Source organism: Puma concolor, chromosome C2 (assembly GCF_028749965.1).
Source record: "Puma concolor isolate L17-30 chromosome C2, mPumCon1.1.hap2, whole genome shotgun sequence".
Classification (NCBI taxonomy): Eukaryota; Metazoa; Chordata; class Mammalia; order Carnivora; family Felidae; genus Puma; species Puma concolor.
The window spans coordinates 132,578,533-132,602,718 of record NC_141675.1 but is presented as its reverse complement, the minus strand read 5'-3'; the positions used below and the strand labels follow the sequence as shown (position 1 = coordinate 132,602,718).

The 24,186-nt window shown below is 35.3% G+C and overlaps 1 protein-coding gene across 4 annotated transcripts in view; it reads right to left on the bottom strand.

The window, feature by feature from the left end:
• The window catches only part of USP25 (ubiquitin specific peptidase 25), a 161,128-nt gene that overhangs the window by 112,762 nt on the left and 24,180 nt on the right, over positions 1-24,186 (bottom strand). For 2 of the 4 annotated variants that reach the window (XM_086675759.1, XM_086675762.1), the window contains exons 2-5: positions 18,386-18,463; positions 14,760-14,904; positions 10,775-10,855; positions 2,846-2,969 (exon numbers count right to left, since the gene is read on the bottom strand). In XM_086675759.1, the coding sequence (XP_086531885.1) occupies positions 2,846-2,969; positions 10,775-10,855; positions 14,760-14,904; positions 18,386-18,463 (428 nt within the window). The remainder of the gene's footprint in view (positions 1-2,845; positions 2,970-10,774; positions 10,856-14,759; positions 14,905-18,385; positions 18,464-24,186) is intronic. The other 2 variants (XM_086675761.1, XM_086675763.1) reach the window with 1 other exon arrangement.

The following is a 24,186-nucleotide window of genomic DNA, read 5'->3' as shown; positions in this document are numbered from 1 at the left end:
CAACTAAATTCCCCAAGGGACATTTAAATATGACTGACCTACCAATCAGTAGTACTGTCTCGGGGGTTTTGTTTGTGGGTTTGTTTTTCTAAGTGTGGCAAGCTTAGTAGCATACTCCCTAGAATTTGCTTTCTCTCTTTCTCTTTTGCTTACAGTGCAGAGCCTGCTTGGGATCCTGTGTCTGTCTGTCTCTCTCTCTCAAAAATAAATAAATGTAAAAAAAAAACAAAAAACTTTTTTTTTAAATGTTCAACTTAAGAAATTTACCATGAAATTTGTGAGTGCCTACACAGAGGATTGTGAGATATAAAAAGATATGCTGTAACTCATATAATTATAATGTAGTATTCCAAATGTATGAACTCATATTAAAGTACATCTGCTGAAATATAATCATAGTCAAATGATTCTAGGACTCTGTTGGGTAAATCTTTGCTATCTGAACATAAGTAATGAGCAAATAGTTAAATTTACTTTGATGCATGATATATAAACTGTTTCTTAAAAATCATTTTCTCTTTTGAATTTAGAATCCTAAACCTTCATAAAACCCATAGGAACAAATATAAATATCTCTTTGCCATATATTTAGCTACAATTCTCTTATTCCCTTTTGTTTGTTTTTTTTTTTTTTTTTTTTTTAGTCTTTATTTTTGAAAGAAAGGGAGGGAGACAGAGTACGAGGGGGGAAGGGCAGAGAGACAGGGAGACACAGAATCTGAAGCAGGCTCCAGACTCTGAGCTGTCAGCACAGAGCCAGATGCAGGGCCCAAACCTATGAACCGTGAGATCAAAACCTGAGTCAAAGTCGGAGGCTTAACCGACTGAGTCACCCAGGTGCCCCGTCTGACTCAGTATGATTTACATATGTGCTTATTAACTGCACATTTTACACTTGACATATTTTTGTTAGCTGTAAATTATAAAATCTACACATACCACAAAAGACTTACATTTTGCAACTAAATTAATACGATTTTTTACTTCTATGGAATATAATTTTATGTAAAATTTCATGGCATAATACACCACACCAAATGTCGGTAATGTTATGTACAATAAAAATATTTATAAAGTATTCACTATTTTAAGACTATATTAGAATTTAAAAGACCAAGAATAAAAAAGAACATTATCTTAAGAGATACAGGTTCCCATTTGGACAAAAGTGAGTATCTAGAGCAATACACAACATATACATTAAGTAACAGATTAGGAATAAGTTTTAATCCTTAACTTTCAAGTTATTTTTATTTATTAACTAACTGGTACGTGCTGTTTCAATTAGAAAACACATGATATAAAAACTAGTGGCACTATTTGGTATATAAGCTTCCAGACTTTTTTCTGTTGTATACTCGTGTAAATTCGCTTCAACAATATACATATACTTTTAAAAACAAGATTTGCATTATAATATATATTCTATCTTACAATCTTTTACACTTAAAAGATCATTGCCCTTAAATATGAAATCCAACTCACCTATTTCATGTTTAAAATATTTCTCCTCAAAGTTTAAGTTCTGCCAAGTTTTGTAATTATTCAAGATAATTATTTCAGTCCGATCTTTTTTTTGAGGCAAAAACTAATTTTACAATTTCTCTAAATCCTTCACACACAAAAAAAAGCCTAATTAAAATGTCTAAAGATAATGTATGAATTTTTGGTTTTTCATTTAAAATTACTGGCATTAACTGAAATTAGCCCCAACTGAAAAAGACAATAAATCTTAATTTAAGTCTTTCCATCTTAATGTCTTACAAAGTAACATTTAAAGACATTAAGAAGTATTACTAAGAAAAATTATGTGCCTTTGCTAAATATAGCATTTTGAGGCATCTCCTACCATACAGTAATCTCAGATTACCTAGAAAGAAATGCATTATTGATATTGTGCCAAGGGAAATTATCTGAGAAAGCTGGTACATTCTGCTACCAAACAACTGCGTTAGAGGATAAAGAACACTGGCGTCGTCAGATTTACCTTAGTTGTGTGCCTTTGGAAAATCATTTAACCTCCTAAAAGAACAATTTCCTCTTCAATAAAAGAGTTACCATTACCTCCACAAAGTTGTTTAGAAGATTATAAAGATTTTTTTAAGTCAACATTGTTTCATGAAAAAATCAAATTTATTTTTATTTGATCCACTGTTGAATCAAAATGTTTCAAACTAAAAAAGTTTTCATTATTAAATCAAAAGATTCATTCTGTCACACATCTTGGAATCTTGCCTATTTCTTTAAAAGAAAAACAAACAAACAAACAAACCTATAAACATATTATCATATTATAGATCAGAAAATGGAGAATTAAGGCCCATGGGCTATATCCAGTGGGCAGCCTATTTTTAAAATCAAGATTTATTGGCCCATAGTCACACTCATTAAATTATATATTATCTATGCCTGCTTTGGCACTATAATACTAGAGTTGAGTAACTGTGACAGAAACCATATGGCCAATAAAGCCTAAAACATTTGCTATTGGCCCTTTACAGAAAAAGGTTGCTAACCCCTGCTATAAATGACTATAAACTGAATTGGACAATATATCCAAAAGAGATTAGGGTAAGATAACAATCAAAACAATATGAAAACATACATCTAAATTTTAACGCCTCATAATGCCACTCCAAAATCCTAAAAATCTAAGCTCCAAATACAATCGAACTAGAATATGAAAATTTTGGTTACAGAAAATATAACAACAGTACTGAAGTTTATTAATGATTTATTTAAAATAACAAAGTATATCTTTGTGCCTCTTGAAATTCATTAAAGCCAATTATTATTTCTATTATAAATAGTACTTATATCTACTTTATACAAATTATGTTTTTACCTGCTAATGGCTTGCTCCTCATCAGTTATTCCAGTCTCCCTGAATGCCCTGTTTGATTCCGCCAAACTCAAGGCAATTGCTCTCTGAAGATCATCTTTATCATCTCCAGTGAGATCAATCACATCTGAAAAGCAAAACTATCTTTCTCAAAATTAAAAGTCAAACAAAATGAAGGTAATTCTTATCGTGGGGATTTTATACCCAATATATCCTTTCAAACCAAAGTCAGCACCAACTTAATTCTCCATAAGAGCCTCTCTGAAGAGAATGCAAACACATTTTAAATTGGTTATGTTTTAAAACTCAATGTTCTTCCCTAGAAAATATACCTAAAGCTATAAGAGCATATATAATTTTCATTGCAGAGGAATCTCAGTATTTACTGGGAAGCCTCTGATTAAAAGCTAATAAGCAGAAGAATGCTAAAAAAAAAATTGGTTCTTTCCCAACAAAAATTGAAATCAACATAATTAAAGTTGTATTTATGCTTTCTGAAGTTAATTCAATCATATACTCATTACAATTCATACATACTACCACCTAAACATTATCTATCAAAGTATGATAATAAAGGAGATCTCAAAAATTATGTTTCAGAAACTGACCATAAATATATGTTTATATATACATTGTTTTAAAGACTGGAAGAATGTACTAAACTGTTAACAGTAATTAATTTTGAGGGTTATGGGATTAGAAAAGTATCAGGGCATTTCACTTCCTATTTTAAACACTTTGCTACCATCCGAATTAATGAATGAACATGCAGTCATTTTCATTTAAAAAAAAAATTTTTCATTTCACAAAAAGCAAGAAATACACAAATAAATGATACTATTTTCTTTTGCAAGAAAGAAAATAGTCTTGATGCTGTAAGTATTCTTCTTCCAAAGAATAATGGCTACAGCTATTACTACCTTCAGAAAAAACACTTTTTAATCCAATTTTCTATATTGGTCAGTTTCCTTCACTCAAAAGATGGCAATAATACCTCCATTATCATAAGAACCATAATGCATTGCTAAGTAGGGGACTGCACAACAATACAGTAAGAAAGAGAAAAAGCTATAGCTGTTTTACCTTATCTTTGTGAGGTTGAGCTTATGGTTACAGGTATTTTGAATGTTTTATATTGAGACACATTAAAAATTAATTTGTTTCTTTGTAACTCTTAGAAAAGAATTTTGCAAGAGTGGAAACACGAAAAGGGGTTGGGGATGGGAAAATAAGGTGCCTGTATTTTACCAATTGACTGTAGGGTTATATATAGTTACTCAAAAAGAATATGCCATACTTACTGAGAAAGAAATAATGTATATTGATAGTTTCAAAAGTCTACTTCTATTGTTATCGACACTTTTTTTCTCTAAACAACAGCTTACAAGAATATTAGAAATATTTGTTGGCTATGGAAGGTGTTTTTTAAATGTCGTTAAGAGAGTACAATGAAACCTCATGAAAATGTAATAAGTAGGGTACAAAAAAATTCAGTCAGGTAAAATGTAGTACAGAATATAGCAAGGTAACTGAAATGATGGAGCATGCCTACATATACCAGCAAGCGAAAGTTTCCTAAGTCTTGCTTACAAGACCCAAGTCCATCTAGACGACAGTTGCAGACGGATGTCACCCTGGGTGTAGCTATCCAATCCAGCTTAAAAATTGTTGAAGAAGCTAGGACTAGAGAGGCACGAATGGGCCCCCAAAATTAAGAACTACCGTGGTTATTAAATGACTAGACCGCAAGTGAGTAAAGAACAATGGAAGTAAAAAAAAAACCAAAAAAAACAAAAAAATTGAAAATCACAAAGAAGCAGAAAAACCGGTATGGGAGATATGATTACTTAGCCCTCAGACTCCAGTCTCTCATCCTCCTACTGTGCTTTCTTCAGCTACAAAAGCTAGGAAGATTAAACAAATCTATTTTCCCAATTCACTTGTAGCTATGGTTCTGAATAGAATTTAGGTTGCATCAGTCAGATGCACTAACAAGAGACTGAGAAGGAAGGAGCGAGGGGAAAGCCATTATCCTGCTGCTTTTGGCTATTTTCTCCAGCATGACTGAACAGATACGTGTTGTTCCACATAGCATTCCAGTGTCCAATTTCCAGATTCGGGATGTCGAGAGATAGAGAAGTGGCAACTAGACTGCATTCCAATGTTCAGGCACAGCTCAGTGGCAGTTACCTAACCCTGCCTGCTTGTTCTCTGGGCTGCAGCTGCATAAGTAAGTTCTTGAACTCAGTAGTCCCAGAGGCGGCCTCCTGATTCACTATCTTCCTGATTGTGGCAGAGGGAGCTGCTTCCCTGGGTGGCCAGTCCTGCAAGAACCTGGGAATCATTTCCTAAGGCTGAGCTGGAGATCCCACCTCTAGTACCTCCAGTGTTTTGTTTTGTGTTGTTTTGTTGTAAGAACCTAATCCCCTGTATTAAATTTCTTCTTTAAAACTATCTGGAGTATTTACTGTTTCATGTCCGACAAGTAAAGCAAACTGGCTAGAATAAAAACTCATTTAGAAATAGTAACAACTTATAATTAGAGCTTTTTATAATTGAACTGTAACCCAAGAAACACAAAAGTAAAAAACAAGTCAAGATGTTTTAAACCTATTTCAAAGATAACTGCAGTTGTGAGAAACGAAGTATACCATCATAAGAATAAAGAATGGTGGACAGGTTTTAAATTTATGTCTTCTAACTATTAAATCTTTCCTCCAGAGTAGCAAATCTCCAAGAGTGGTCAATAAAGCCTTCAGGATTCCCCCATGACCCTAAGAGAAAAGGGTCCCATAGGTAAAAATCTTTCTCCTAAAAATACCAACATGTTATCTGCCTTTTCTCCTGTGGTCATATTTGCACTGATGATGCAAAACAATGATGGATAAAACGGCTGCATCTGCAGAAATTGAGGCAGTAGCACCAAGTTCTTTGAGCAATTCACTGTCACAACTAAGCATACTCACTATTCAAAAAAAAAAAAAAAAAGCCTGTTTCTCTTAGATCCTTGATATAAAGGAAAATATTTTACTAAATCTCAAACACTGATTTACATATTCTTTTAACCCTATGTGACAAAATACAAAGTATGCCTACTACTTCTGCTGCTTCCAAAGTAAGCTTTTGCTCCAGAAAAAACACTAGTGTGGGGCGCCTGGGTGGCTCAGTTGATTAGGCATCTGATCTGTGATTTCAGCTCAGGTCATGATCTCATGGTTCCGTTTGTGAGTCTGAGCCCCTCATCAGCTCTGCACTCACAGCACAGAGCCTATTTGGGATTCTCTCTCTCCCTCTCTCGCTCTGCTCCTCCCCCGCTTGAGCATGTGCAAAACATGTTAGTATAATGCTTGAGTTGCAAGCCAGCTGAACTGGCAGATATTTTTTTCACAGAGCACTATTTTTACTTGAAAAAAACAACTAACAAACTATGATTACTCAAACTTCAAAATTTGGCAGATATTCTGTCTAGAATAAACAAAGTGATCCTGTCACCTGAGGGAGAACAAATGAGAATATGTGCTGCCAATGATTAATGTGGAATTTTCAAGCAAAAATGGTACCTTTGAAAACTTGTTTCTATCACTATGCACATATCTTCCCAACACTTAAAGTCTTTTCTGATGAAATCAAGTGATACTAACAATTTTTATTTGTTTCATAAAGCAGACATTCTTCCAACGTTTGGAAGGAAATCTTTTCTGTGGTGTTATAAAATCATGCATCGGTAAACAATCCATTCAAAGAGCAAGGTGAGTGACAAAGATGCTAGGAGCATCTTTAGTTTCTATATTTGGTCTTTGACCCATTTCCTGACACAGAGTTCCTAAATCACTTGGAATTTTCTGGGTGACAGGAACATCTTTTGTTCTAATGAGATGACTCCTGGGGGACTCCTGTATAGCTCAGGATGAACTGATGCTCACCAGCTCCTGTATGGCTTCAGGATGAATGCTGGTCACCAGAAAAACCAAGCCATGATGAGAAGCTTGGAACTTTGAGAGGAACTTTTTTCCCTGGGGAGGAAAGAAGGGCTAGAGATTAAGTTAGTAATCAACCATGCCTACCTGATGAAACCTCCATAAAAATCCTTAAAGTACAGGGTTCAGAGTGCTTCTGAACTGGTGAACATATTCACCTGCTGGGACAGTGGCACACCCCAACTCCATGAGACAGGAGCTCCAGCTCTTGGATCCCTTCCAGATCCTACTCTATATACCTCTTCATCTGGCTTGTTCATCTGTATCCTTTATCATATCCTTTCTTATACAATAAACCAGTCCATGTAGTGTTTCCCTGAGTTCTGTGAGCCATTATTGCAAATTATCAAAATCAAGGAGGAGATTATGAGAACCCCCAATTAGTAGCCAAGTCAGACAGAAGTGTGGACTATGTAGAATGTAGAACTTGTGACTGGCATGTAAAGTGGGGACAGTCTTGTGGGACTGAGAGCTCTTAACTTATGGAACCCGATGCTAACTCCAGGTAGACAGTTTCGGAATTGAATTGAATTGTAGGATACCCAGTTGGTGTTGGAGAATCTGTCAGAGGTGGGAAAAATGCACACATCTGGTGTCAGAGTGTAAGGAGAGGAATAAACAAGCAACAGTAGTCTTCAATGCTAAAAAGATAGGTTGATCAGAGACTATTATTGGTCCTTAGCTGAAAAGCTGGGGCTTTTTCCTTTAAGCAATGGAGGAGGTTTATTCATTATTTGTAGTTTTACTACAATTACAATAATTTTCTCCATGATGTTCCCATTACTCCATAACGCTTATTCCCATAGGATATTTTAGAACAATAGGGCAATCCTCAAAGACTATTACAACCTACTCTTACACCAAATACACATGATTTTAAGACTAGATATTAGCAAATTAAATGTTATTTCAATAAAATGCTTAAACATGAGTTTCTTTTTCTGGAGTTAGGAGAACAATTTCTCCTAAAACAAGAAACATGTAATAAACTATTAATTTCACAATGAAGCCTAGCACCCTATGAGTTTCTTATATGCTTATACTCAAAATGGAACAGAGAATAAGCATAGCTATAAACAAGTTCTAAATGAAACAATTTATAATTTCAATTATAAAAATTTAGCCTTTGTAAAAATCCAAGCAAATGTCAGAGTATTACGAATATTTTTATAACTGTGCCAAGGGAGGATCTCAGTAAAACACCAAAATGTTTCAACCAACCCTCCCTCTAGTACTAGTGTGAACACAGCTCAGGGCACAAATGTGTTACTGTTAGCTGAGTAAGACTATAGAAAATCACAGGTTACAAAAGCCTATAAACATTAACCTCCAACATTTTCAAGTCTGCCCAAATTAAAACATTTTTTCTATACAGTCAGAAATATATATACCAAAACATAACACTTACCCTAATAAATCTTTCACTCTCCAAAGAATTACCATTTGAGTAAAACTTAAGTACCAACTCCAAAACATTTCTCTGTTTATTCCAAAATACGGGCAGTCATCAACATAACAATGAATTAGACTTTCAAATATATGCATTATTTATAACTCATAATTCATTTTCCTGTGAAAATAGTATACTAAATGACATGAGGCTTTCAAGTTAGTTTACAAAAGCCAATTTAGCCCATAATATAGTTGAATTACAATACATGTAAAGATTTTGAATTTAGGAGGAAAAAAGCTCTTCCATTGTTTTCTTTACCTACATAAGGTTAAACCTAAGGGAAATCCTTCACCACTAGCAAAGATTTCTAGGCAAGGGAGTGATGAGTACAAAGAACTGTTTGGGGAGATTACAAAGAGCTTGTAAAAATAAAAACAAAAATCACTAGGCCACCAGAAGGATGGGGATGCCTTAGGAGAGATAGGCAAGTATGATCAAAGGGATGGTCAGCAGACTGGAAGTAAGGACACTACCATTCTCACCATCATTCACTCTGCTTCACCATGGATCCTCACCATTCATCTCCTGAGCCCAATATACTCCTACCTAGCCTGGGATGTACCTGCCTCAGACATTCACAAGGTTTACTCCCTAACTTCACTCAGGTGTCTTCGTAAATGAGAACTCATCCAACAGATATTCCCCAACTGACCCCTTGTTTGGCACAACTCATGCCTGACCTACAACCACATCCTTGTCACCCTCCATCCCTTCACCCTGCTCTACTGTTTTTCATGAATTTACTACTGCCTGACATTATTTATTTATTGTTTACTGTCTTTCCCCTATGTAAACTGAGACTCTGTTTTCTAAAGGCCTAAAAAAGTACCTGACACAGATGAGGGAATCAATAAATATTTATTAAACAAACAAAAGCTAAATCTTGACTATGGAATAGAGACAAAACTGAGTGAGTCATCTTCACAATGACACTAATTAGAAGACTTAAGAACATATGCTTCATCCACCTAAAACTTTTTCTAGTAAGTTCTAGGACCAACAGCATAATCAAGTATCATGTTAGAACAGTACTTAAAAGCAAGAAGACATACACAGTGTAACACAGCTCAAGGGGACAAATGTTTCCCACTGCATTCTCCCATTCTCCTCTGCTCTCACTCAGCTCCAAAGATGTTCCTGCTTTTCCAATCTTCTCACTGCTGAATTCAGACTCTCTCAAACAGGGAGGTCCAATAGAAATTTCTGTGATGATGGAAATGTACTATTAATCTGTACTGTCCAATATGGTAGCCACTAGGCACATGTGACTACTACTGAGCATTGAAAATGTGTCTAGTCCAACAGAGGAACTAAATTTTAGTATTATTTAATTTTAATTTATATTTTAAAATTTAAGTTCCCACATGTGACTACAGGCAACTTTATTGAATAGCTCAGCTCAGAATGGTCTTGTTCTGTTTTTAATAATAGCTGCTGACATTATAATGGCAGTACTGGCAAGAAAAGTGAAGAGTACAGCAGCCATTCCTGAATTTTGTCATAAACTTCATTGTTTTGCAACTTGGATTGTGGGGAAAAAACAACAACATTCAGTATTAGTCAACAAAAGTTATAGCCCACAGCTATCATTTGGCAGTAAAATTTAAGAAAACTCACAAATTTGGAGTACCTGGGTGGCTCAGTTGGTTAAGCGTCTGACTTCGGCTCAGGTCACAATCTCACTGTTCATGGGTTCAAGCCCCGTGTCAGGCTCTGTCCTGATAGCTCATAGCCTGGAGCCTGCTTTGGATTCTGTGTCTCCCTCTCTCTCTGCCCCTCCCTTGCTCATGCTCTCTCTTTCTCTCTCTCTCTCTGTCCGTCTCAAAAATAAACATTAATATATATATATATATATATATATATATATATATAATTCATAAATTTACACAAGTCATTCTGCAGTATATGTCTAACAGAATTCTAAGTACATGCTTAGATTAGAATGTAAGCCTAGCCTAGTTGCATCCAACCAGTTATAAGTAACTTTCACACCACTGTAACATCTTATTTTTCAGCTTAACCTTGACTTTTTGTGAATCATCCAAATAGTTTTATGCATTAGAAATCTCTATGGAAAAAGATTTAACTTTCTTTGCATTATTTTTTTTCTATCTGCAGTTACTTGTTTAACATATTTGAAGAACAGGCAAAATATTACTGTTCAATTAATAATATCCTAAACTGCTTAACATTAAGTGATTTACCCTCAGGAGAGATGACAACACTACACTTGGATCTATTTATCACTTGTGCTTTAAATCACTTTTAGAGTGGCCAAGCAATATAACCAAGACCAGAGTTCTAAGACAGAGCCTCTCACTTTCTTTGCAATCCTCACCTAATAATTCAATTCTTTTGACGGGGGGGGGGGGGGGCGGCGGAATACACTGAGTCTAAATTTGTGAAGGGTGGACCACTTAACAGTCATTCCAATGTGTTATACCAATTTCTCTAAAACTTAAGCCAATATGTGGCATTACTTTCTGTGTTAAAATTACCTACCCAAATCCCTCTCATCTTTTGATCCATACTTTGATTGCTCAATTGTACCACATCTTGTTCTGGCGGGCATATACTTTCTTCCTGTTTTGAAAAAGTTCAAAAGAATTTAATCGCCATGAAAGAAAGAAGATTACTACTTGATTTCAAATTGGGCAAAAGCCTTGTGGTCATGTCAATGACAGAGTTTGCCATGACACAAAAACTTAGAGGATATTAAGTATACCTATGATATCTCAATATCTTGCACTGTTCCCTTGTTCCCTTTGCATTAGTACCTTTTACTGCAAAACTCCAAAACAATTTTATTTCCAATTTAAGCTGGAGGTGGGAAGCATTTATTGGACAATCCACAATATCTAATCTGGACAGGAGATCCAAGTAGTGAAAAAAGATGTCTAAAATTTTTGCTAATATTACCACGAATGATTTAGACCTTTTCTCAAAATTTAAGATAGTATTAAATTACAGTACGGAAAATTACCAAAGCAATAAAAAGATGCCAGGTACACTACTACTTAATTCCTTATTATGCAGAGTACAAGCTTTCCTTGAAATGTTTTCTTTTTCTCTCAAAAAGGAAAGGTAAAAATGTACTAAAAAGCCCACTCACAGCCCTACTATTGAAAATGTAATGACTTCTTCAATATTAAATGAAGGTTCACAAATATGTGTTGAATCTCCAAATCAAGTAATCTATTTTCCTGACATACCCAGTTATGCATAAAAGAAAATTTCCCCACAAGCCCCCAATGTGAGTTCTATGGGATATTATGTTAAAAGCTAAACTTTTCTAGTCACTAAAAAAAAGATACATTTTATTTCTTCTAAACTCTAAAAGAGTTTATAGCCACAAGGAATCTTATGTATTTACCATTAGAGACTTTTATTTCAAAATGTAGATGTTTTGCTAGCACCACAACCAACAGATGACACACTTGAAGTTAGCAAGGTGTTGTTTATGTTTTAGCCCTGGTTGTAACGACTTAATACTTAGAAAAGAAGGAATAAAATTTGTTTTTAATTTAAAAAATAAAAAAAACAAGCCATATTTGAAAAAATTAAGCTAAACTATGGTCAATTCTTAAATAACAATGTATTTCATATAAAATTAAGAAAATGCTCAGAAAGGATTTTCATAAGTAGAACAATCTCTTGAGAATTTCCTCACTCTGATCACTCAATACGCCATGCTCCTGCAACACACAGCTTTTTCAGTAGAGGCCTGTATTTGAATATATAGTTGTAATTATTTCCTATCTTTCCGCCCCACATGTTTTACCACTTCTTCCAAGAATTAAAAATACACAAAAGATTTCATTTCTCCTGAGGAATAATAGCACAGTGATTTAAAGAATCTGATCTGTTGAATGCATGACATCTCCTTACTTTCTCATTTTGAAAACATATAACACTAGTATGACACTGCCAATTTAAATGCTGAATCAAGACTATTTCCCAATGGCAATCACACTTAGAACTTTTTGAAATATGGTGCACATCTGTTAAATGGAAAAGAACGGTTACTTCATCAGATATTTTTTTCCCCAATTTGATACTGTTATGATACAATCACCACATCCTATTTTTACAAGGGTTTTTCTCAACAATCTGAAAACAACTTTATGGACACACTATCCAAATTATTGAATTACTAAGTGTAAATTAGCACCTTGGTGAGAAGGATAGCACGTTTCATTGATAAAGAAATTACAACAGCACACAATTTGCTCAATATGATAATCAGTTATAATCAAACCTGAAAATTTCCTTTCTCTACCATTTCACATGGAATATAAAATTGCTTAAGGAATATTTTTCAAGAGCTACACACACACACAAAATTTTTAATTATTATTTATATAGGACACATGCCTTCTGAAATCTGGTTGCCTTCTCCCTAAGAACATCTGTTTGAAGCTCTCTTGTCCATAACATTTTCACTATTCTTTGTCAACAGTGTTGAACAGGTATAACATCTGGCTTAAGCATTATTCACGGACTTTCACAGAACAAATGACACCTCTTCTTTTATTCAGGACAGTCTTATAACCCTAATTCCCCTACCTACATATATATATATATATATATATATATATATATATACACACACACACACACACACACACACTACCTCATGTCACAAAGTCTACCATCTATATTAAGAATTCACAGCTATCAGTCTTGTCATCCTTTCCACTAGAACAGTGAACCATGTTTAGTCAATTTCCTGCTGCCTTCACTTGAACCAACTGCCTTCAATCAAAAACTTTTTTCTTTTTTGTACCTAATTTCATTTCCCCCCACGTCTCAGAACCTTGAAAGATATTAGATGCTATTCTCACACATTAATTCTTTCTCTACTCATATTACTTCTCTTTTTTCTAACTTCTTGCATCAAGCTTCTCAATCTCATTCCCTTTCATTGGTTTTGAAACAGCTTTTTTACATGTATTATCAAAAATAATTCAACAAACACTTTTTGAGTAACCATGCAAATCTAGCATGATGGTACAAACATCAATGGTCTTCTGCTCTGTTAAGCTTCCTGTTTGGTAAGAAATAGAGGCACAAGCAAATAATTTCAAAATTACACAGTACTCATTAAGACCCAAGTATGCTCTGGGTGCTGGAGAAGCACCTGCTACAGCAAAAACTCCTGACCTAAGTCTTACAACACCAGAGGTAATGAGGCTGGGGCAAAGGCTAGAAGGCCCTCCCAACAGAAGGAACAGCAATATAAAGACCGGAGGAATTAAATAGCACTGGATGATAAGAACTTCAAGCCATTCTGAATTATCACATATAAAGTGAGAAGAGAAAAACAGTAGAAAATGAAGTTAGAGATGTAGATAGGAGCCAAACCACAGTTTGTCTTCAACTTACACATAAAAACACTTGGGGCTGTTTCACATTTATAAAACTTCATCCATTGCCTATTATCTATGTGAGATGGGAGTATTTCAGCTTTGGGTGACATAAGGTCATTTGTGGAACAAAAAATATTAAGATTATCCCAAAATTTTGAAATTAAAATATTTTACCAACAAACACTAATCTTTAACGCCAACAGTTATAAACATCTATGTTTATATGTTCTTTCTTCCTAGTCATTTCCTAACTTTGAGAAAGTGTACAAACAAAATTAGAGGGGTGCCGAGCTGGTTCAGTAGGTAGAGCATGGAACTCTTGATCTCAGGGTTCTGAGTTCAAGCCCCATGTTGGGTGTAGAGATTACTTAAAAATAAAATCTTTAAAATACAAAAATCAGAAATTTTCTTCTCTTCAAATACTAGTTAGTAACCAAATGCTGTAAATCCAGAATGCATAAAAATAAATATCTACATGTTATATAGTGCAGTTATTACACCAAAATGAAACACAGAGGTAATTAAACATATTTTGAAAATATATATTCAAATTATAAAGAAAATGTAGAGTCCCATATAATCCTTTCCCTACATATGTATGTATGTCTGTGTGAGTATGTGTGTTTACTTTGTTACACAGTAATAAACTTTTTTCTAAAATCTTAATTTGGGGGAGGAACAAGGGTTGAAGGAAGGGAAATTCTGGTAGGTGGTAAACCTATCAGTAATTAGAAACAATAGTTTGCCTTCAAATTTAATACTAAGTCCTCTACCAACACTTAAAACCTATAAAACAAATGTCTGTGCCCATGTAAAACCTTTGAAATGTTTGTTTCTTTAACGAGTAACACCTACAGCTGTTCTATATTCCAAAACAATGAATACTAAATGAAATGCTCTGTGAAAGGATATACAACTTAAATACAATGTTTTACTCCTGGACTGGAAAAAAAAAAGAATGCAACTAATAAAAACATATACTCTTTTCAACTACACTAAAAACAACCAAGGTTAAGTAGTTCTTTGTCCTTCACCTCTGCTTCAACAAAATTAATATATTTCCAAGGAAAATTTTTCATTACATTCTTATTAAAATATTAAGAGAGAAGTAAACTTACTTGTGTCTGCTTGGCTTCCCACACTGATGTATCTATCATTGCCAGGAAGTGCTGTTTGGTAGTAAGTTGTCTCCTCTTGCTGAGGGGTCTTGGCATTCTTTGCAGTAAGGAAAGCCACTGCTAATTCCAAGTTTCCATTACTATCCTTCAAATATCAAGAATGGAACATCAAACATTTTGGAATAACTCCATACATTCTCACACGATTTATTTGATTTTCTCCATAGCAACTAATACTTAAATAGCAAAAGTCACTTTTAGATTTGAAATCATTCTATCTGAATGATTTATACTATTTTATAGTGTACATTGATCATAAACAATATATTCTATCAATAGTAATTCCTTTTTCTGTTAAGACAACATGACATAAGTAGTAATTCTATAATTACTTAGTTTTCCATTACTTTCATTTCTCCTTAACAAAAGTCAATCACAAATTTATGCTTCTAAACAAATGAACAAACTAAAAAATGTTTTTGGAACCTGCCATATAAAAGAGTGAAAATGAATATTTAAAACACTACTTCTACAAGAAGAACTATAAAAGATATTCCCCTTTAATATATATGCTGAATACATACCTAGAGGCAAACTTAAGCAAATGTCAGACTTGAAGGAAGAAAATCGCAAAATATTCTGAAGCTTGACAGTACAGAGACATAGAGAACTAGACAAGAATACTCAATACTGTCAAGATAACAATCCTACCCAAATTAAATATATAAATTTTATGTAGTTCTCATCAAAAACGTTTCTGAATAAAATTATTCTGAAGTTAATTTAGGAGGCAGCAGATGCTAGAAAACTAATTTTTACAACAAAACAATGAAAAGAGACATGACCAGTTCTATCTCTACACTGTCTGTAGAGTTAATAAATAGAAGACTTAGCTCTAGGACAGATAACTGAAACAACATTAGGAAACCCAGATATTAATAATGAAGTGATCTTTGTAACAGAAGGCCAGAACACCTAAGACTATGAAGGCCTCATGAACTCCAGCATACACACAGACTGTAATAGGAAACGAGTGGAGGGTTTTGGACAGAAATGATATGGTATGACTTACATTTTAAATGGATCACTCTGGCTGTGTTGAGTATACACTACGGGAGAGAAAGGACTGAAGCAGAAAGTCCAACATTATTTGCTCTCACATTAAATATGTGAAAGAAAGATCAGGATGATTCCAAGGTTTGAAGCCTGAGCAACTGCAAGAATAAGATCCCCAATCCCCACCCCAACTCCAATTCCAGTTAGCCAGGAAGAGAAAAAAAGTAAAAGTACAGTTGGAAAAGTACCACTGCTTTATTTTTTTTTTCAATGTTTATTTATTTTTGAGAGAGAGAGAGAGAGAAACAATTACGAGCGGGGGAGGGGCAGAGAGAGAGGGAGACAGAATCTGAAGCAGGCTCCAGGCTCTGAGCTGTCAGCACAGAGCTCAACACAGGGTTCGAACTCACAGACCACGAGATCATGACCTGAGCTGAAGTTAGACACAACTGACTGAGCCACTCAGGCACCCCAAAGCATCACGGCTTTAAACTGTATTATCACAACCATTATAAAACTCTTAAATGACTCACCAAAAATATGAGTATAACATAATCTATGTTAGATGAGTTAAATAGTTGTAATTTGCAATAACCATCACTAACATTATTGAACTCTTACTATGTGCCAAGAAATGTGCTAATTGCTTTCTATATACTCTTATAATAATAATAAACTAAATGCAACAGGGATTTCTTGAAGATCACTTGCTTTGGAGGGCTAAAAATAGATTCTTAAAATAAAAGTACTCAAGTCAATGACCTTGTGGTTCCCAAAAGTAGACTCCTTGTCAGTATATTACTAAGAAAGTTGATTCATTATTAAATATCTTACAAATTTATACTGGGTAATAGTTAAGGTTTAAGAATAGTCCCCTTCCCCCAACTACTGTTAACTGAAACCAAAGTTTAAAAAAAAAAAAAAAACCTGAAGTCACCTCAAAGAAAATGATGACAATAGTTAATTTGAATCTTTACATTCATTTGAGTAAACATATTCTACACAGTTCCCAGGTTAAAAAAAAAAAAAAAAGAAGTGAATTCCCCAGACTTGCTCTGACCAGGTAAGGGGACAGCCTCACACTCAGAGACAGAGAATGGGAAAGGCACTTTCTGAAAACAGACACAGAGTGATGGAATCATATTCATCAGGATAAAGAAAGGACTAGCAATCATCTAAATGTCATAATCATAAAAATTGAGGTATGACATTTTTGCTTCCTCTCCAAATACTTAACAGTGGCTTCATAAACCCTGCATTAACACTCTAAACAAAACTGTTTCATCATTTTGCTGACAGGAAAAAAAGCTGAAGCAAAGACTGCAGTAAAAGCAGAAATTAAGTGCGGCACTCCAAGATCAGGCTGCTTGGTTTCCACATTTCAACTGTGTGAGCTTGAGCAAGTCACTTTAACCCGTTTACTCATCTTTTAAAAGGGGATGAATGGGGGCGCCTGGGTGGCTCAGTCGGTTGAGCGTCCGACTTCAGCTCAGGTCACGATCTCACGGTTTGTGAGTTCGAGCCCCGTGTCAGGCTCTGGGCTGATGGCTCAGAGCCTGGAGCCTGCTTCCGATTCTGTGTCTCCCTCTCTCTCTGCCCCTCCCCCATTCATGCCCTGTCTCTCTCTGTCTCAAAAATAAATAAACATTAAAAAAAAATTAAAAAAAAAATAAAAGGGGATGAATGTAACACCTACCTCACAGAGTTACTAGGAGGATGTTAGCCACATAAAGTACTTAGAATAGCACCTAGTGCTATAGGTGCTTAATAACTGCTAGTTATTATGATGATTACAATCATCTAAAAAGATAAAATTATTCCTGGAAACAAATGACAAACTTTTGGCTCAGAATCAAAAATTACATAATTAAATTTGTCTCATGGAACACGTTGCAAAGGATTGAAGCTGTATGTATGCCTTACAATAGCAAAAATGTCATCCTGCTGTTAGCCATTAGTAGCAATACGGAAATAACTTTAAAATGCAGTTCTAGTTCTTAAACATCTTTCATCTACTTGATCTTTTTCAATGGGCATATCCATGTGATTTGACTCATTTGGGCTTCTCCATGTGGAAATGAGGGAACTTCAGAAGATACAACCAGGACGATGCCCTTCATTTACTGCATATACTAACAGCTTTGCGACTACATGTTCTTAAGGTGCAATTAGTTAAACGTTACTCAAGTTTTATTTCTTCTTGGAAAGAAAAAAATGTAAGCTTCTGACCTTCTATTAATCTCCTATTTCTTTATCCTCCTCTCCCTCCCCATTATTTCTCCACCCCACCCCACTCTAGCCACGGCATTTGGATTCATATCCCTCCATTTTGCACGAAAAGTGTTTCATATCGACAGAGATCATCTGTCACCCCCAAGGTATCTTGAAACATTGGGTTGTGAAAACTAACATGCTCAAAATTATAGCATAAGTAAGGCTCTTACATTATAAAATTTCTTTCCTATATCTCTACTACTATACCACATAATGTAACTAAAAACCTTTCAAATAAGGTATGCAGTAGAGATGAGGGAGTAAATAAACTATATGCCATAAAACAGAGGCCATACCTTCAAGGCTTGCTGTAGTATCTGGGCATCATTAATCCCAGTGATTTCTCTCAGCTGATTCAGAAATGTCTGCTGGTGCTAGAGGAGAAAAACCGAAATCATTACATTTTAAAATCTGAAAATATTCAAGGACAAAAAATAAATGACCTTTGGGGAAGGGACAAAAAATAAACTAGTATAGAGAAGAAAAAATATAGAACTTGAGAGAGACTCAACAAATTTCATTATTTTATAAAGAATAAACCATGCTGTGGGGAGCCCTAACTCCATTCCCATGTTTCCAAAAGGGAACTTCTATATTACTTCAAAAGAAGTCTTACTGAATTAACAGTTTCTGGCCCATTCTTCACTGCCTAATTAGGCAGTGGAGTGCCTAATAAGAAATGGAGTGATATGCACAATGGCTAACCCTGAGCAAAATTAAGGACAACAGGTTTATCCATTGGACTACTTTACCTAGAGGCTGGGGCCACTGAATGAAACCCAGGCAGCTCTAACTAGTCAGCATTCATGCACCTGAGATGTTTGAAAAAGACATGTCAAAAGGCAGGCCATGCAGTAAGTAGGTATATGACATCAGGGGGACCCTAAGATCTCTTTGAGGAAAAAGATCATCTCATTCTCTAATCTGTCATAAAAGATCCTAAACAGAATTAATCACTTGTCCCCATTTACTTCAGATCTGTTGGTCTATATGATCTCTTATACTCTGTTAGAGAGGAAAAGAGAAAAGAGGGATGGGATTCCACTATCAAACCCTTCCCTGAACATCCCTACTTAGGACCACATTCCTTCCTACATCTCCATATTTCTTAAAACTTAAGTTCCCCCAAACTGTAAGATAGCACCATGAAACAGAGAAAGCTCAATGGAAATGATAGGAAAAATAAGTCACACTAGAATAAAAGGATCTGCTGAAATATTTCTTGAAAATATTTTGCACTCATCTTAGTAATAATTCAATCAAGAATCATCAATAGATGCTAAAACTATTGGGTGAAAGTTTGATGAGAAACAGTATAGTTGCATAGTTTCAAACTCTCTTACTACAAATTTTAAAGGGAGAAAGAATAACTTTATAATGAAGAAACATAACAGACACCACCTCAAGTAATCAAATTTAATATTACCAATAACTGGAGAAAATGACAGTATATGTCTCCTCATATTGTGTGATACACCAAGAAGAATATATCACCTGAGTGAGGTATTCCTGCCAAAAATGCACAGCCAGAATCTAAACTTGAGGAAGCATCACACAAATCCAAACTGAGGAACATTTTACAAAATAATTACTCTATTATATCCAAAATGTCTATACCATAAAAGATCAAGAATGAGTTTCTTGATTAATGAGGACCACAAAGGCATGACAATCAAATGTAATGTGGGAAACCAAATTGCATCTAACACTAAATGCTATACAGGACATTACTGGGACAATTGGAGAAATATGAATATGGACTGCTTAGTAATATTTTATTACTACTAAATTCCTGAATTTGATAGCTACACTATGGTTATGTAAGAAAACATCTTTTTTCTTAAGAAATATACCCTGAAGTATTTAGGGGAGCCTGAATGGCTCAGCTGGTTAAGCATCCGACTTCGGCTCAGATCATGATCTTGCAGTTCGTGGGTTCCAGCCCCACAGCGGGCTCTGTGCTGACAGCGCAGAGCCTGGTGCGTGCTTCAGATTCTGTATCTCCCTCTCTCTCTGCCCTTCCCCCACTTGTATTCTCATTCTCTCTCTCTCTCTCTCTCTCAAAAAAAAAAAAATAAATAAGCATTTAAAAAATAAAAATAAAAATGAAATCAAGATTCTGTTTGTGAAGAAAAGAACACATAGTGGATAAGCACTGGCAGTATCCACCATGGTATCAGTGCATTTTCATTTCCAATAACCTTATTAAAAAGCTGAAATAACCAAGACTATCTGACAATAAAAGAAAAATAATAAAGTATATAAACAAGGTCACATAAAATGCCAGGAAGAATAAATTAGTTGAGTAAAAATATCAAACTGCCAAATTTACAGAGGTGAAAAAAAATTCTCTTTAAACTTGTCAACTTTTCTATGTTCATTTAGCAACGGAACCATGACTATGTTACTCAATACCCAACATCACAAATTAAAGATGTAGAAAATATTTACAGAAATTCTTCTTATCTAATTCAAGGTCTTATTTTAGTGAACATTAAAAAACTTAAAAGATTTGGGGTGTGTGGGTGGCTCATTCGGTTGAATGTCCACTCTTGATTTCAATTCAGGTCATGATCCCAGGATCATGGGATTGAGCCCTGCATTGGACTCCACACTGGCCATGGAGCCTGCCTGAGATTCTCTCTCACCGCCTCTCTCTCTCTCTCTCTCTCTCTCTCTCTCTCTCTCTCTCTCCCCCTCTGTCCCTACCCCACTCATCAGCATTCTGTCTCTAATAATATAAAAAATTAAAAAAAAAACAAAACAAAACTGAACAGATTTCTTAAGCCTGTTTGTAATTTCACCACTAGCAGCCCTCCAAACTCCATTCTTTACATGGAACATTATTTCTGTCAACTGCAAATTACTTGGTCATGGATCAGGGAAAGACTACTGAATACTCCTCCCAAATTAGTCATTTATACAAATGTTGCTAGCTATTATTTATAATGCTAGAAAAATGGAAACAATACAGATGTCCTCCCACTAAGGAAGAGGTTCTAAACTTGAATATGCAGAGGAATGACCTGATGAGTTTGATAATAATGAAGATTCTCAGGCCCCGACCCCAATTCCAGAGCAGTCGGGGTTAAGGCTAAGGGATCTATATTTTTAATAAGCATCTCATATTATTTTTATACAGATGGACCAAGAGGTACAGTTTAAGCAAACAACTGTGTATTTTTAAATAGCAAAATATATAACCTACATAGAAATTATCTTTACAAAATCATATTAAACTAAAGTGACAGAACACAAAATAGTATACATACACACTAATGACTACAAGGTAAAATGTAAACATAAATGTAAAGCTCAGAAAAGATTACAGGAGCCTGTGTTAATTCTCTCATCTCTATATCCTCACCCTCTGCCACTTTTAACTTCCTCCCCCTAGAGAGAATTTATTTCCTTGCTGCACTGATGATGGGCTTGGCCATATTACATGCTCTGATCAATAACATATTAAAGATAGCCATGCACACAGATATGAGATGTGCTTGCATGGACGGGCTTCTGTCCTGAACTTCTGCAACTTTCTTAAAAAGAACATGACCATGGGTAGCCCACTTGCCCCAGAAGAATGAGGCATGTGTGGAGAAGAGCCACCCCAACCAACCTGCAAATCTGTGAGCACGATGATAGTATTTTGGTATGCCACTAACTTTTGGAGTGGCCTGTTATGGTGACAGTTGACTGATACAGAGTGCAGCAAGAATATTGAGTATTTAATAAACAGAAGCAATGTGTTTGAAATTTTCTAATTTGTAGTTATAGTTTGATGTTTTGTTTCTCTTTCACAAAAAAGTCAGCTAAGTATCTTAGGGAAAAAAAAACAATCCAGGAGTATATCTAGCATAGTTTGTGATCACATGAATTCTGAGAGAAAATTAACCAATGAGGAGAAAATGGTGTGGGGAAGAAGGCTGAGTGGGAAGGAGAAAAGGTGAAAAAATTTTCTTAGCTTAGTTAGCAAGAAATGGGAGAGAGATCAAAAGTGATGAGCTATGAGAAAAAATCTAAGTTTATGGTACAGAAGCCACCTCATTTGTAGTTTTCTCTTGTTACTGGCATCATCCAGCTGTGCTTTTCCTGTCTTTGAAAACCTGCACCTTCATTTCCTACAATTATATGTTGTTGTCGTTGCTATTTCTGTTGTAATTAAGACCCTGGTCTTTCTTTCAAGGTTTGCACCTTTCTATTTACTGAATTTCTGGTCTGCATACACCCTGATCCTCAACTAAAAATGTCCTGCATATGGTTCTCTCCTCCTGGACTAGCAATTTTGATCCAAGATGGATACAACCAACCTCCCTCTCTAGAGCTCCTTTTCTGAGCTCCTCTTTTCTGTATGAATTTATATACTAAAGTATAAGGAGGAGGGTGCAATCTGTTCACAGTGCTGGACCAAGAAAGGCAAGACAAAATGTTCAAAGAAATTCAGCAGGTGCAAACACCATAGAAATCAATAAGCCAAGACTGCATGCAGGCCTTCAGATTCCTTCCTTAACGTTATTTTTATTGCATGATGACATCCTTAAGTGCCCACTATGTGCAAAACAGAATACTATACACACTTCTGGGAAAAAGAAGCATCAGTAATTTCAATATAAATTAAGAACCGGAGAGTTCCACAGAAATTGTTTCCCTCCACAGTTGACCCTACCTAATGTTGGGTCTGTTTTAAATATTTTTCAGTAAATATACACCATATTTAACATTGGTATAACTTCTGAGGATGCAAAAAAGGGGCTTAGACCAAAGAAAGGCTAAGACCCTGGCTTAGACCAAAGAAAGAAGGTAAGCATTTATTATGCTCTTGCTGTATGCCAGACTGTTTTAATTGCTACCAGCTTATCATCTCACTTAATATGTGCACACATGCACACCCTTTCCATATTTTCTCTATGATATTTGATTTTGAAGATTAAAGAATCAGTGAAAAGTGAAAACTCAGCGCAAAAATCCAATACTATGTTCAAGTAAAATACTTAACTAATGGTACAAAAAAACTAGAGCCCCACTGACAACAAGACAAGAAAGCTTTCTACATTAAATGGTGAATAACTCATAAGTCAGCCATTGGCTCCTGAATTTCCAAATATAAATAAAACTTGGTTTCATGCAAAAGAAAGTCAAAGGTTTCCATCTTCAGGAGAAAAAAAGGCAACTCTGAAGATGATCTCTAAAAACACTTTCAAGTTTTTTAAGAAAAAGGGGACAAAATACTAATTTGATAGAAAATCCCAAGGCATTCTTAAACTTCAGGATCACATTCACTAAAAGCATTGCTAGGTACTATGTAGTACTTCAAAGTCACCTATCAAGGAATAATTAATTAGGGGCACCTGGGTGGCTCAGTTAGTGAAGTGTCTGACCTTGGCTCAGGTCATGATCTCACAGTTTGTGAGTTTGAGACCTGCATCGGGCTCTGTGCTGACAGCTCAGAGCCTGGAGCCTTCTTCGGACTCACAGTGTCTCTCCCTCTGCCCCTCCCCCACTCACTCGCACACGCTCGCGCTCTCTCCCCCTCAAAATAAACACTAAAAAAAAAAAAAAAAAAAAAAAAAAAAATTAATTATACTGCTGCTGCTGCCTTTAAGGCACATAACCATACATATGTCTATTTTTGCAAATACCTTCTGGATATACTGATACCACTAAACTGCCCTAGTTCATGTTATCTTTTACCATAACAAGAAATCCTCTAACTTCCTAGACAGATAATTCCAAACACATAATATGTCCATGTAACTTCTTTGTAAGCCCCAAACCTGCCTCTGCCTCTAACCAGCTATATAAGCCAAAACAAAACAAAACAAAAGCAAAAACATACTCTGAGTACTTCAATGGACTGAAGACATGGTGAAAACCTTCAATGTGCACTAGGCTCTTCTACTGTTCTATGGGGGCAGTTCTGTGCTAGAACAACACTGATTTCAAAAGATCCCATCTATTGGCTAACATACAGTGTATACAGTGTGCTTTTGGTTTTGGGGGTAAATTCCCATGATTCATTGCTTACATACAACACCCAGTGCTCGTCCCAACAAGTGCCCTCCTCAATGCCCATCACCCATTTTCATCTCTCCACCCC